Source organism: Eulemur rufifrons, chromosome 7 (genome assembly GCF_041146395.1).
Source record: "Eulemur rufifrons isolate Redbay chromosome 7, OSU_ERuf_1, whole genome shotgun sequence".
In the NCBI taxonomy this organism is placed as follows: domain Eukaryota; kingdom Metazoa; phylum Chordata; class Mammalia; order Primates; family Lemuridae; genus Eulemur; species Eulemur rufifrons.
This window is the reverse complement of record NC_090989.1, coordinates 279,945,456-279,958,995: the sequence shown is the minus strand read 5'-3', so window position 1 is coordinate 279,958,995 and position 13,540 is coordinate 279,945,456. Positions and strand designations below refer to the sequence as shown.

The following is a 13,540-nucleotide window of genomic DNA, read 5'->3' as shown; positions in this document are numbered from 1 at the left end:
TGCATTCAGAAGTCGTTTTTATTCCATGTCTTACACCATAATGATCAGAGTTCCATCAGAGAGGGGAGAGAAGTGAGAAGAAGCCAGAACCCTTTCTCAGCTGAGGGCCGCCTCAAGGGGGAGGTCGTGTTGGGGCAGCGGGAGGCAGAGACAAAATCTTGGGGAAGCCTCCCATCCAGCCCAGGCTGCTGCCCCGTCACTTCTGCCTCTTGCCTGCTGTCCGCAGGGCTGAGGGCACAGACACCCGCAGGAGGAAAGCCTAGGCGGGGAGACGCGACTTCCCCATTGCAGCTGGGAGGCCAAACAAGGTGCTAGTGTTGCAGCCAGAGCCCATGAGGGAGGGGACAGGGCCCCAGCCCTGCGAGGGCCTCTAGGTGTACAGTGGAGGGAAGGGCAGCTCAGCTGTTGGCTGGAGCCTGCAAAGGACAGAGGAGATGACCTTGAGATGCCAGATCACTGCTCCCAGGCTCCAGGGTCTCTTCAGGGGACCGTCTGGGGCACACACCCCCACCCTGCCACCTACCAGTTCTCTGGGCTCCAGACAGTGCCAGAGGTGTCCATGAGGTGGAATGTATAGGCCTGACGCGAGCGGGCGGAGAGGTTCTGCTCACTCTTGTGCACCACTTCTCCGTGGATTAGGACCAGGGCCCCTGGCGGGGACACGAGCAGGTCAGGACACCAGCCCCACATTCCCCCTTCCTGGGGCAGGAAGGGACATGGGTGCACCTACCCCAAGTGGTTTGTGGCCCGCTCTGTCCACATTCCCTTCCCTGGAAAGTCAGATATCTGCAGCCTGCTCCAGGGCCAGAGGCTGTGCTGCTTAGACGTGGGTTCCCCAGAATCAAGTTCCCTGTGCTGTGGCCTTGGCCAGCCTTAGGAAGGGCCTCCCCTCTGTACCGTGCCAGTCCTCTGGGACCTTGCTGGTGACACTGAGTCGGACCTCAGTTTTCCCTTTTCCTTGAGGAAGAGGGGGACTGATAGCCGACATTTGTTGAGCACTTGTGATGCACCACGTAGATTCTTTTTGAGACAGAGTCTCGCTTTGCTGCCCAGTCTAGAGTACAATGGCGTCAGCCTAGCTCACAGCAAAACTCCTGGGCTCACAGGATCTTCTTGCCTCAGCCTCCCAAGTAGCTGGGACTATAGGCATGCACCACCACGCCCAGCTAATTTTTTCTATCTTTTTTTTTTTTTTTTTTTTTTTTTAGTAGAGACAGGTTCTTGCTCTCACTCAGACTGGTCTCGAACTCCTGACCTCAAGCAATCCTCCCGCCTCGGCCTCCCAGAGTGCTAGGATTACAAGTGTGAGCCACTGTGCCCAGCCTAACCACCTGGATTTTATGTAAACATATTATAAACATCATCTCACTGACTTCCCACTTGATAATTAAGGAAACTGAGGCTCAGAGTGTCAGCCATTTGCTCCAAGCAGCAGCCTGTCAGGGGCAGAGTGTGGATTTTAGTCTGACCAGGGCGAACTTGCTGATACCCACGCTGCTTCTGGACTTCCCAGTGCCGTCCAGCTCGCGCCTTCTCTCTCTGTGACTTCACCACCCTCAGATGACCCCGAGGAAGCCTCTGAGACACTGGGAGGTGGAGCAAGTGCAGACCCATGGGCACGCACGGCCGCCTGCCTCCCTGCCCTCTGCATCCCGCCTACCTCTGCGCACAGGCGTGGGCACAAAGAGGCTGTTATCCCGGTCAGGCTCCGACCCCAGGAAGCTGATGCCAGACGCTGAGCCAGCAGGGGCCCGGACCATCCTTCTGGACACGCCACCTGCAGGCCAACGTGGAGCTTTACTCCCTTTTCTCTGGGTCCCTGTCCCTGAGGGGTAGGGAAGGGGGAGTGTGGGTGGGCAGGGAGAGGCAGGGGTCCTCACTGGTGTGGGAGCCAGGGATGAACCAGAGACAGCCGTTCTCCAGCGTGGCGTCCTCCAGCGCAAGCCATATGCCCAGCACCCGGCCCAGCGGCTCCGTGTACAGGAAGGTGGCATCCTGGTGAGGGGTGACTGCAGCAGGCCCGCCTGGGGGTGAGGAGCTGTCCCCTTTGCCTGGTACCACCTCACCTCGGCCTCATTTCCCACTCCTCAGTCCTCTCGAAGCCCTCCAGGGCCAGCCTTCCCTGATCAGTTAGCATCTCACCACTTCCTAGCCCAGGAACTCCAGGCAAGAGATTTCCCCCCTCAAAGCTTCAATTTCCTAAACTGTAAAGTGACCCCAACAGTAACTTCCCTCGTGGGTTGTTGGAGGATGTATGAAAAGTACTTAGTACAGGGCCCAACATTTAATTGCTTGCTAAAAAGTAGCTGCTCTGGTTTACTAATTCCAGCCAGGTAACTAAAGCCACTGGTTTTTATTTTTGTTCTTTTGAGACAGGGTCTCACTCTGTCACCCAGGCTACCGTGCAGTGGTGCGATCATAGCTCACTGCTGCCTCCAACTCCTGGGCTCAAGCGATCCTCCCACCTCAGCCTCCTGAATAGCTGGGACTACAGGTGTGTGCCACCATGCCCAGCTAATTTATTTGTAGAGACGAAGTCTCGCCATGTTGCCCAGGCTGGTCTCAAACTTCTGGCCTCAAGCGATCCTCCCACCTCAGCCTCCCAAAATGCTGGGATTATAGGTGTGAGCCACCACGTCTGGCCAAGCCACTGTTCTTAACCAGGGACAAGCAGTCCCCAGCCACCAGATGGTTCACCCAGTGGCATAAGGTTGGGAAGTTGGGTGTGAAGCAAGGGATGCTATGACCAAGTGTCCACATTTTAAAAAACCTCCTCACGTGATGCCAGGGCACAGGATGGAGAACAGAGGAACTCAGTCTGCCGTAACAAAGTAAAGGGGGTGCTAGTCTCACCTCCTTCCTTTCTGGGTAACTATGTGTCGTCTGAACGCCACACTTTAAGAGGGACTTCGACAATGAGGACAGTGTCCAGATGGAGGTTTCCTAATCGTGGGGACTTCAAAGCATTTGGGGAAGGAATGGCCGAAGGAACTCAGGGAGCTAGACTCAGGCAGAGGCGACTCAGGAAAGGGACGATCCTCCCTTCAGGCCTGCCCTTGGGCTGAGGAGGCAGACTTGGGCCTGGGCCAGGAAGGAAAGGGCTGCCTGTGAGGGGCTGAGCTCTTCCTCACCAGAGGTATTTGAGCAGAAGTGGATAATCGCCCAAATGTTATCTGTGCCTTGGGTAGGGTCTGGAACTAGATCAGCAAATTCTATGCTAAAATAGTCCTCCAGGGAGCTTGTTAAAATACAGATCCTGGCCAGGCGCGGTGGCTCACGCCTGTAATCCTAGCACTCTGGGAGGCCGAGGCGGGTGGATCGCTCAAGGTCAGGAGTTCGAGACCAGCCTGAGCAAGAGTGATACCCTGTCTCTACTAAAAAAAAAAAAAATAGAAAAATTAGCCGGGCGTGGTGCCACATGCCTGTAGTCCCAGCTACTTGGGAGGCTGAGGCAGGAGGATCCCTTGAGCCCAGGAGTTTGAGGTTGCTGTGAGTTAGGCTGACCCCATGGCACTCTAGCCCGGGCAACAGAGCAAGACTCTAAAAAACAAAACAAAACAAAACAAAAAAAAAACAGATCCTCAGGCCCACGCAGTCCTACTGGCTTAGGATCTCAGGCAACAGGGCCCAGGAATCTGTATTTTTCTTTTTAATTTTTTTTCTTGTTTTCTTTAATTTTTTTTATTTTTACAGCTTATCCTTCACCTTAGAAGGAATCTGTATTTTTAACCAGCTAGGGGTTGCTGTCAGGTTCAGGAACCACAGTGCCAAGAACTCAAGGGTTCCCTCCCAATCCCCTATTCTTGGAAGGAATGGAAGGTGGCTCCTCTGCGCTGGCCCAGCCTCCTGCCTGCAGACGTTGCAGCAAGTGCTTTCCCTCTTTTCAAAGACCTGACAACCACTGATATTCCCGATGTCCTGCCCTCGGCCTCTGCCGGGCCCCACAGCCTGCTCTCAGCTCACCTTCGCCACCAAGGTGAGGTTGCTGCAAGAGAGGAAAAGCCTGGTGAGGGCGGAGGACAATGGGGAGGAGCGGGGCTTGCTCTGGGTCTCCCAGGATGCTGCTGCCCTGGCTACAGGCGTTCACCTCCCAGGATTCATTCAACACCAGCTGCTGAGCACCTACTGTGTGCCAGGCCCAGGAGGGATGCAAAGAGAAAAACCACCCTGCCCGACAGGGAGCTCCTAGTCTGTGCAGGAGACAGCGTAGATGTGTCTAACAAGATCACAGAGCAGAACAGAGTGAGGGCTAGAAGGGGAGGCCAGGACACAGGCCAGCAATTGAGACTTTCAGCCCCAGAGTCAGAGAGGAGTCCCTCTTAGGGGACCTGGAAGCCTTCTTGGAGGAGGTGGCAAAGAAGGGAGGTGGGAGTCCTGGGGGTTCCCTTCCCTCCTACCACCAAATTTTAACTGAGCACCAACTAAGTGCCAGGTACTTTAGCCAGAGGGGACCAATTTTCTATGTTCTCCCACTGACATAATAATGATTCCAGCAGCTTTTGGTCCATTGTGAGGAAGGGCTTGGAATGAGCAGTCTGCCCATTTTACATGTGGTAAACAGGCCTGGGGAGGGCAGGGAGCTCACCTTAAAGATGTACATGCTCTGTACCACCACAGGCATCTGGAGGCCCAGACTTCTGGCCAAGGCCTGGAGAGGAGCGGAGATCACACTGCCAGCCTGCCCCCACACACACCGGGCCCACCCTCCTGCCCTCACCCCCACCTCTGCTCACCTGCACCTTGGGAGAGTGTGTGATGCTCCTGAAGACAGGGTCGTAGGCGTGCAGTGCTGCGGGACAGAGGCACGCTGATGGGCCGGTCTCGGGCTCCAGGTGTCCCTCCCAGATCTAGTTCTGGGCACCCAGACTCAGGCCTCACTTTGACATTCTCACCTATCTTCTGTGCATTAAGCTTTATGCTGGTCTATAACCGGGTAGGGGGTCCCACAGATGCCTTCATCCCACCCAGGCCCTGTGCCACCTGTGACCTTATTCTTGACCTCTGGCCATCTGGGAGGCTCACACCAGCCCTGACTCTGCTCCACGCTCAGAGGACGAAGGGCTCCGGGGGCCTATCAGCTGGTGGCAATCTCAGTACCACCACTTACTGTATGTGACCTCGGCTACCTGTTTCTCTCCTGTCGGCCTCAGTTTCCTCCTCTGTCAAATGGGGATTAGAAGAACAGCCATGCCGCCCAGGGCTGCTGTAGGACTCGATGGGCTGAGGACTGTGCAGCAGTAGCCCAGGGCCCGGCCAGGGACAGTCGCTTGTTATCATTATTTGCTATTACTATTGTTGTTATAAAAAGTGAGGGTTCAGTGTACTTAATGCCACTGAATTACATTCTTTAGAATGGTTACAATGGTAAATTTTATGTTATATGGATTTTGCCACAATTTGTTCACAACACTACCATGATATAACGTCAAGTTTAAAAATAAGCAGTCTACAAAACAAATTATAATGTATGATCCTGAAAAACAGGTGAGGGTTTCCGTACTTGGTTTTGGGGTCTCAGAACGGGAGCATGTGAGCATGTCAGATGCCCCAGAAGGAGGCTGCAGAAGATTGGCCCCAACAGCTCCCCCGTGCCTAGGGCCTGGGTTGCGCCATCTGTGGGGGCTCAGGCGGACCCCCTCTTCCCAGTGCTGTGGTGGCAGTGTCATATGATCAGCATCATGAGGTGTAGAAGCCCCAAGGCCAGAGGGAAACCTGGATCCAAAAATGTCATTTGCCCAATGACTAACTTACTATGGGCTTTGATTAAGGCTCCTAAATGCTTCAGGCCTCAGTTTCCCCATTTTCTTTCTTGCGCCCCCCCCAGGCCTCTACTTACCGTGGCCAATTTTGTTGACGGATTTCTCTGGAGGGACCAGGAAATTTCCTGTGGCACAAAGAACCGGTAAAGGCAGAAGAAGTCCTGGAGTCCAGCCTCCCACGGAGAGGTGGCCTCAGCACCCTCCCTGCCCCCTCCCAGCCCACCCCCACCACAGCTCCCCCACAGCTCTAGGGCCCCCGCTCCAAACCTTTCTTGTCAAAAACACCTTTCTCAAAGAAGAATCGAATCTTGTCGCCACTGCTCAAGAAATAGTCCGTGCTGCCCTGTGGAAAGGGGCCATCGGAGGGACTGAGAGAGCACCCTGGGGACAGAGCTGGGCCTGGCAAGGAGGGGAGGGTGACTTCCCACCCCCGTGGGGGTCACAGATCCCCAAGGAGGCTCTCAGACTTGTCCACTGAGGCATGTGACCCAGCACCCCAAGTGCCTGGAAGCACAGCCCAAAGCTGCTTTGCTTGGAAACCTCTTATTGTGACTCAGAACACAGACGCCAGAGTCTAACAGAGCTGGTTCCCAGGTGGCCTTGAGCCTCGTGTTTTACCTCTCCAAGCCTCGATTTCCTCATCTGCAAAAGGGGAATAATAATAGAACTGACCTCCCTGAATTATTGGAGACTTCAGCCAGAGGCTGAATCTTACAGCAGCTGAGAGTGCAGACTCTGGAGCTCAAATACTTGGGTTTAAATCCCAGCTCTGGCTTCTTTTCGGCCGGAGCCGCCATCTTCCTGTAATTCCCCAAAATGGCGAACACGGAGAAAGAGGAGAGGCACTGATACCTGCTCTCTAGGCCTTTTAGGGAACATGGAGTTGTTCCTTTGGCCACATACATGTGAATCTACAAGAAAGGTGATATTGTAGACATACAAGGAATAGGTACTGTTCAAAAGGGCATGCCCCACAGACGTCACCATGGCAACATGGGAAGAGTCTACACTGTTACCCAGCATGCTGTTGGCATTGTTGTTAACAAACAAGTTAAGGGCAAGATTCTTGCCAAGAGGATTAATGTCGTATTGAGCATACTAAGCACTGTGAGAGCGGAGATAGCTTCCTGAAACGTGTGAAGGAAAATGATCAGAAAAAGGAAGCCAAAGAGAAAGGTACCCGGGTTCGACTGAAGCTCCAACCTGCTCCACCCAGAGAACACTTTGTGAGAACCAATGGAAAGGAGCCCGAGCTGCTCGAAGCCGTTCCCTACGATTTCATGGCATAAGCAGTGTAAAAAATAGAAGACTCCTGGACTTAAAAAAAAAAAAAAAAAAAAATCCCAGCTCTGCCACTGCCTGGCTGTGTGGCCAGGACTACTTTACTGAACCTCTCTGGACTTAGTTTCTTCATAAAATATAGATGCTATTAATGGTACCCATCTCCTAGGGTGTGTAAGCGTTCTAAGTTGGTACATATAGCACTAGAACTCTCTTTGGAATATGCTAAGTACCACGTATTTGCCATTATTATTATTGCTACTCTTACTACTACTACTGCTATATATAAAACACTCAGCAAGGGCATGGCTAAATGCTCAACAAATAAATAAGCCATTACTAATCTTTTTCTGTTTTATTTTTCTTTTCTTTCTTTCTTTTTTTTTTTTTTTTTTGAGACAGAGTCTCCCTCTGTTGCCTGGACTAGAGTGCCGTGGCATCAGCCTAGCTCACAGCAACCTCAAACTCCTGGGCTTAAGCGATCCTCCTGCTTCAGCCTCCCGAGTAGCAGGGACTACAGGCATGTGCCACCATGCCCAGCTAATTTTTTTATATATATATTTTTAGCTGTCCATATAATTTCTTTCTATTTTTAGTAGAGACAGTGTCTCGCTCTTGCTCAGGCTGGTCTCGAACTCCTGACCTCAAGCGATCTCCCTCCTCGGCCTCCCAGAGTGCTAGGATTACAGGCGTGAGCCACTGCGCCCAGCCTTTTTCTGTTTTCTTAACAGTCATGTTTTAAATTTCTTAGCATCATATGAAAACGATGCTCCAGGAAGATGCCTCATGTTTCTCTTTGTGGCTTAATCAAACTGCTGTCGTACGGCTCTCCCTCCCCGGTGGGAAGCGAGGATATTATCCAACCCTTCCATTTCACACATGCAGACTGTGCCGACCTTTCTGTGTGGCCATGTGACTGGAACCGAGTGGCACCGACCCCCTACCTGGATCCCCATGTGGCCACAGCCCCTCATTCCCTCTGGTCCGTGCTCTGCCCATTCAAAACCCTTCCCAGTGAAAACTAAACGTAGTTTTCAACATTCTTAGCAAGTCTGCAGCAGGATCAGGGTGAGGGAAACAAGTCAGGGAGCATAGTTGTTAATAATATTAAAGATAATGATGCTAAACATGTGTCCAAGATTTTACTTACCTCGTTTATTCATGAGGAAAACCAGGAAGATGTTACAACTGGTTCAAAGGAGAATTCCAAGAACCACACATATATAGACAATAAGGAATGATGGAATGGATTTACAAATCAGTTCCAAACTGCTCTATCCACAGGGCAGGAATTGCATTCCTTGAGACCCAGTCCATATCCATTTCTATGGACAAGTATCCTGTGCATTATTTTCAGTTTTCTATAACTTACACAGTTGTACAATAACTCAAAGACCATGAAGGGTGGAGGTAACCTGGAAGGGAGAGAGAGACAGGACACCCACCATTCTTTTTTTCCACAATGTCAATAGTGAATATCGAGGGTTTTACTGAGTGCTGGCCCTGTGCCGAACTTTCTTTGCATGTATTATAAACTGAGACATATACACTGTGTTCTCACAGTTCTCCTATCCCCCAACACGCTGGTCTCTGAAGGCAGCTTGAAGGGCACAAGATTCAGCCCTCCTCCCTCCTGGAACACTTGGGTGACCTGCTGTCTTTGGCAGCAGGACTCGTCTCTGCTTTCCCCACCTGGAAAGCAGGCATGCAGCAAATGAGACCAGCTGTTTGGCGGAAAATGTCATTCTGTCACCCCTTTTCCTTCTCAAGACCCCATTCTGCGCATTCCCCGGGGTTCAAGGCTTCTGGCTGCTGTAATTCCCAACATGCCCACCAGATGGCAGGCGCTCCCCGCATGAGTGTGAGCGAGCCCCTGCGGCTCCCGACCAGGGCACAGCCGGGGGCTGGGAAGACGGGTTCTTAAACTCAGATTGTGAAAGGTTAAGAGAACTGTGCGGGAGACCCTCCCTCCCTCCCGCCCCAGGCTCAAGTTGTCCATCTCAAACTGTATTGTGTCCTATTATGTGACCCAGTAGGTAACTGGGGGAAGCACCCAGAGTTCCTAACCTGGTGGGGGCTGACAAGTGCACAGGTGGGCCCCTCGGAAGCACCGCGCTCCTTCCCAGTGGCTGCCACACAGAGGCCTTTTGTGGCAGGAGAACTACTGAGGAAGTACAGCAGGGTGGGGAACAGCAGGGACTTGGCATCAAACAGATCTGGGTTCAAATCCTGACTCTGTCAATTACTGTGTGGTTTGGGGCAAGAGATTTGAGCCTTATTTTCCCCACCTGTCCAATAGGACGATAATCCCTACATTGTAAATTCACAGTGAGGAGTCAAAGAAAGATGTGCTCCCCCCGCCACCCCCGCATCCCTGGGCCTTGGGGTCCTCCTTACCAGGCTGCTGCGCTGGCCTGGGACTGAGCCCCTCATCATGGACCAGATCCCAACCCCCTCTGCCCCAGGCACCTACCTGGGCTCGAATCTGTTCCTCTTCCTGGGTGGAAAACTCCGTGCGACAGTGGAGAGGAACATCCATCTTGGCCACTATCTCGCCAATCCTCTGCTGCATGGCCACACACTCGTCTGCGGACAGGAATCCTTCCAGCACCAGGAATCCATCCTCCTGGAACTGCAGGCAGGATTGAGACTCAGGCTTCCCCTGTCCTCACATGCTCCTTATCACCCACATTTGAGCCCTCCCCCAAACCCAAGCTGTGTGAAGGTGAGATCAAGCTCTTATTGACTGCTCTGTCCCCCCGCCCAGGCCTGGTGCCTGGCACCCAGTCAGCAGCAATCCATATTGGCTGCTTGAGTGAAGGAAGAAGGCGGGGCGGGGGGCTGCCTCCAGCCTTCCCCTCCAGTAGGCTTGGGTCGCAGGGAAATACCTCATGCATCTATTCAACTAATACTGACCGAGCATCTACTGCACGGCTCCAGGAGCTGGAAGGACGGCTCTGAGCAAGCCAGCCACGATGCCTGCTGTCCTGGAGCTTACAGTCTAGTGAAGGGGACCAGCATCACACTGACCTTCGCACACGCAAAGGTCCCATCACAAACCGCAGTGCGTACAGGGAGGCAGAGGGTGGCTGAGAGCACTGAAGGAAGACCGGCGGATGTAAACCAGCCGGGGGAAGGAGAAGGGTCTCAGGGCAGCAGCTCTGAGGGAGTGATGTGACATTTGAAGAGCAGACCACGAGGATAAGAGGAAGGGCATTCCAGACAGAGGGGACAGGGTAGGTGAAGCCCCTGAACATGGGAGGAACACGAGGGCTGGGCTGGGCCAGGTGGGGAGCTGGGCTTTACCCTAAGTGCAAGGGGGGGGGGTGTCACAGCAAATGGCTTATTCTGATTGGCCTCTAGTCCTCTCCTTCTGAGGCTACTGCAAAGATAAGGGAAGAATGGATACCTACATGTTTGCTTGCAGAGCATGGTAAAGTCTTAGCCTTAACAGGGACCTTGGAAGCCACCCCTTGCTTCTACCCATGAAGTGTCTTATTTCCAGTTACCGACACCCCTTCCCCACGGTGGGATGTCCAGTTCTGGCTTCTGCACACCAGATATTGGAACATTCATGAGCACCCAGCACAGGCTCTTCTGTCTGCATGTTAGAAATTTAATCATGTCAGTGCTAAGCTAAAAATGACCTCCTTGCAAACCGTGCATACCCTCCATCCAGTAAACACACGGCCTGCACGTCCCCTCTTAAGATTAGGAAATAGGGGAGCAAAGCTGTACGTGCAGGGCATCCACCAAGCCTTGCTCAATGACAGCAATAGACTGGGAACAACCTAAATGCCCGGCACAAGGGACTAGTTTAACGAAGCATGGCTTATCTGTCTGGAACACGACGTGATAAAAATCATGTTGTAGGCAGGAAAGCGTTCACTGACATGGGAATGACATATGCCCATATACTGTGAGAGGAAAAAAGGTCAGATGCACATAAGTATCCGGGCACTGTGAGAACTTGGCCCAGTGTGTTTCTCTCTGGGACACTCACACTGTCAAATAGGGACAACAGCAGAGCTTCATTTGGAAAACTTGGCAAGACCAGATGCGTGGTGGCTTGCATGATGGACATTGGAACAAAGATTCTAGGGCTGTACACCAAAATATTAACAGTCTCAGCACAGAAATTTATGGGTGGTTTTTTACAAGTCTGTCGCTCTAATTCCCATGTGTCAGCCTTTCCTGTTTGGGGAACTGGGACCCAGGAGGATGACCTCCCTGTCCCCTCCCTGCCCCACCACCCATGCCCTGGGCAGGGCCTGGCTGATTCCAAGGCTTTATTCTGGTTTTGGTCACACACACACTGACACCCACCCAGGGTCCTGTGACCTGGACTCCCCAGGCTGTGTGTGCAGAAGTTGGGGGTGATGGTTGGGAACCCAGCCCTCTTGAAACTGCCCTTACGAATTGATAAAGGGGTGCAAGGTGAGAACTGTGGTAAGGGCCTAGCTAAAAATAAGGAACAGGTCCAGCTATAAATAATAATAACTAGCCACTGTCCCCCTGTCTGCTATGCTGGAGTCACATAGCTGGTGGTCTTAGCTTTCTCCATGGATAACATCACCTTTTTGAAAACAAGGGGTAGTTTCTGAGCTATCTTCCAAGTCCTGAATTCTAGTGGAATGGCTGACCCACCCAGACCAGCGGCCCATACGAAGGAACTGACTCAACTGGTCTTGTGACCCCCATCCAAGAACCTGGTAAGCAAAGAAGGCAATTTCTACACCCCTATGGTTCCACCCCAAACCCAGCCAATTAGCAGACACAATTGCCTACGCCAAACTGTCTTTAAAAACCCTGTTTCCGGCCGGGTGCGGTGGCTCACGCCTCTAATCCTAGCACTCTGGGAGGCTGAGGCAGTAGGATCACGAGGCCAGGAGTTCGAGACCAGCCTGATCAAGAGTGAGACCCCATCTCTTTACCAGCCTGATCAAGAGCGAGACCCCATCTCTACTAAAAAATAGAAAGAAATTAGCCAGACAACTAAAAATATGTAGAAAAAATTAGCCGGGCATGGTGGTGCATGCCTGTAGTCCCAGCTACTCGGGAGGCTGAGGCAGAAGGTTGCTTGAGCCCAGGAGCTTGAGGTTGCTGTGAGCTAGGCTGATCCAATGGCACTCTAGCCCAGGCAACAGAGCCAGACTCTGTATCAAAACAATAAATATGTAAATAAAATAAAAACTGTTTCCCAAATTCTCCAGGAGGCGGATTTGAGACATTTCTCCTCTCCCCCCTTAGCACCGTGCAGGATAAACCCTCCTCTGCTGTCAACCCTGCTGTCTCAGCACGTCGGCTTCCTCTTGAGCAGCTGGCAAGTGAACCTGGTTGGGTAGCAACACTCTGGGCTTCTGTAAAACGGCAGGGGGTGGGTTGAGTTCCCGGAACTACTGGAGGTCCACAAGGGCCCCCCACTCTTACCTGACCCTCCCGGCGCCCACCCTGCAGACCCCTACCTTCTGGAGTTGTGAGGGGTTCAGGCCTGCCATGGGGACAGTGCAGCAACAGGCGGCTCTGGGTGTCCAAGGCTGGGGAGGACCAAGTTCAGGGGGAGGAGCCTGGCGGGGGCCTGGGAGGACTTACCACTTCCCTACTCAGAGAAAACCCAATCCACACCCAGCCCTCCTCCCCTAACGGACCAGACCTCCAGGCTGAGCTCCAGCTCCACCCCCCAGGAGGGCGTTGTCTCTGCCCTAACCCCCTACCTCCTACTCCCTACCCCTGCTAGTCCAGGATTTGTTTTCTCCCACTTCCTTCCTGGTTTTAAACCACTCCCTCTGGGGTTCTCTCCAGAAAACACTCCTGGCCACTGCATACCAAGTACCCAAAAGCTGTGCTCTGAGACTGTCCGGTGAAGCAGCCGGCCGGCAGGAGGACACCTGAGTCTCAGTTCAGGTGCCACCATTAGCTGTGACTGAGGAAAGTCTGCCCCTCCCCAGTGCCCTGTCTGGGTAGGGTGGGATGCAGGGTGGGGCTGGGGGATGTGCGGGTCAGACCTGCCCTGAGCGGCTCTGCTTTCCCGGGGTGGAAGAGGTCCTGGGAGAAGTGCCTGGGCCCTCGCGGCTCTGATGAAACCCTCTATGTTGTGGAAGGATGACGGAGGGAGTAACACATCCCTCTGCAGCTCAGGAAGCAGAAGATAAGGGATACCTGGAAAGAGGAAGGGCCAGAGAGATGGGGCCTGGGTCCCCAGGATGAGGGGGAGAGAGAGAGAGATGGCACCTGTTCCTACCCCCAGGTCAGAACACCCACACGCGCCCCCTCTCTCAGCCTGCCCTGCTCAGCAGCTCAGAGGGCCACTCTCTGGCTCTGAAAAGCCAGCCAGTGGCCTTCCCTGAAATGATGCTTTCTGAATGGCAAAGAGTCAGAGTGTCTCAGGAGTGAGCATGGGGACACTGCTCAGCCCTTGAGAACCTTGGCCCTAAGTCAAGTTGTGTTTTCTGGGCCACCGCACTGGGACTTGCTGCTTTGTCCAGGCGTCCAGGCTTCCG

General features: G+C 53.1%; 1 protein-coding gene across 5 annotated transcripts; it reads right to left on the bottom strand.

Moving 5' to 3' along the window:
• On the bottom strand, nt 1–12,652 carry PHYHD1 (phytanoyl-CoA dioxygenase domain containing 1). Of its 5 annotated transcripts, none has more exons than XM_069476911.1 (11): nt 12,506–12,642; nt 9,514–9,672; nt 6,027–6,102; nt 5,837–5,884; nt 4,734–4,789; nt 4,586–4,648; nt 3,964–3,985; nt 1,881–2,009; nt 1,661–1,777; nt 524–650; nt 1–416 (listed from the first exon to the last, which is right to left on the bottom strand). In XM_069476911.1, exons 1-11 carry the CDS (start codon nt 12,536–12,538, stop codon nt 371–373), a joined length of 876 nt encoding a protein of 291 aa, XP_069333012.1. In that variant the 5' UTR covers nt 12,539–12,642; the 3' UTR covers nt 1–370. The 5 variants fall into 5 exon arrangements, with proteins under 5 accessions (XP_069333012.1, XP_069333016.1, XP_069333013.1 ...); XM_069476915.1 differs by lacking the exon at nt 12,506–12,642 and adding an exon at nt 8,413–8,455 and having other exon boundaries at nt 9,514–9,642; XM_069476912.1 differs by lacking the exon at nt 12,506–12,642 and adding an exon at nt 8,413–8,455 and having other exon boundaries at nt 9,108–9,577.
• Between the last annotated feature and the right edge of the window lie 888 nt (nt 12,653–13,540).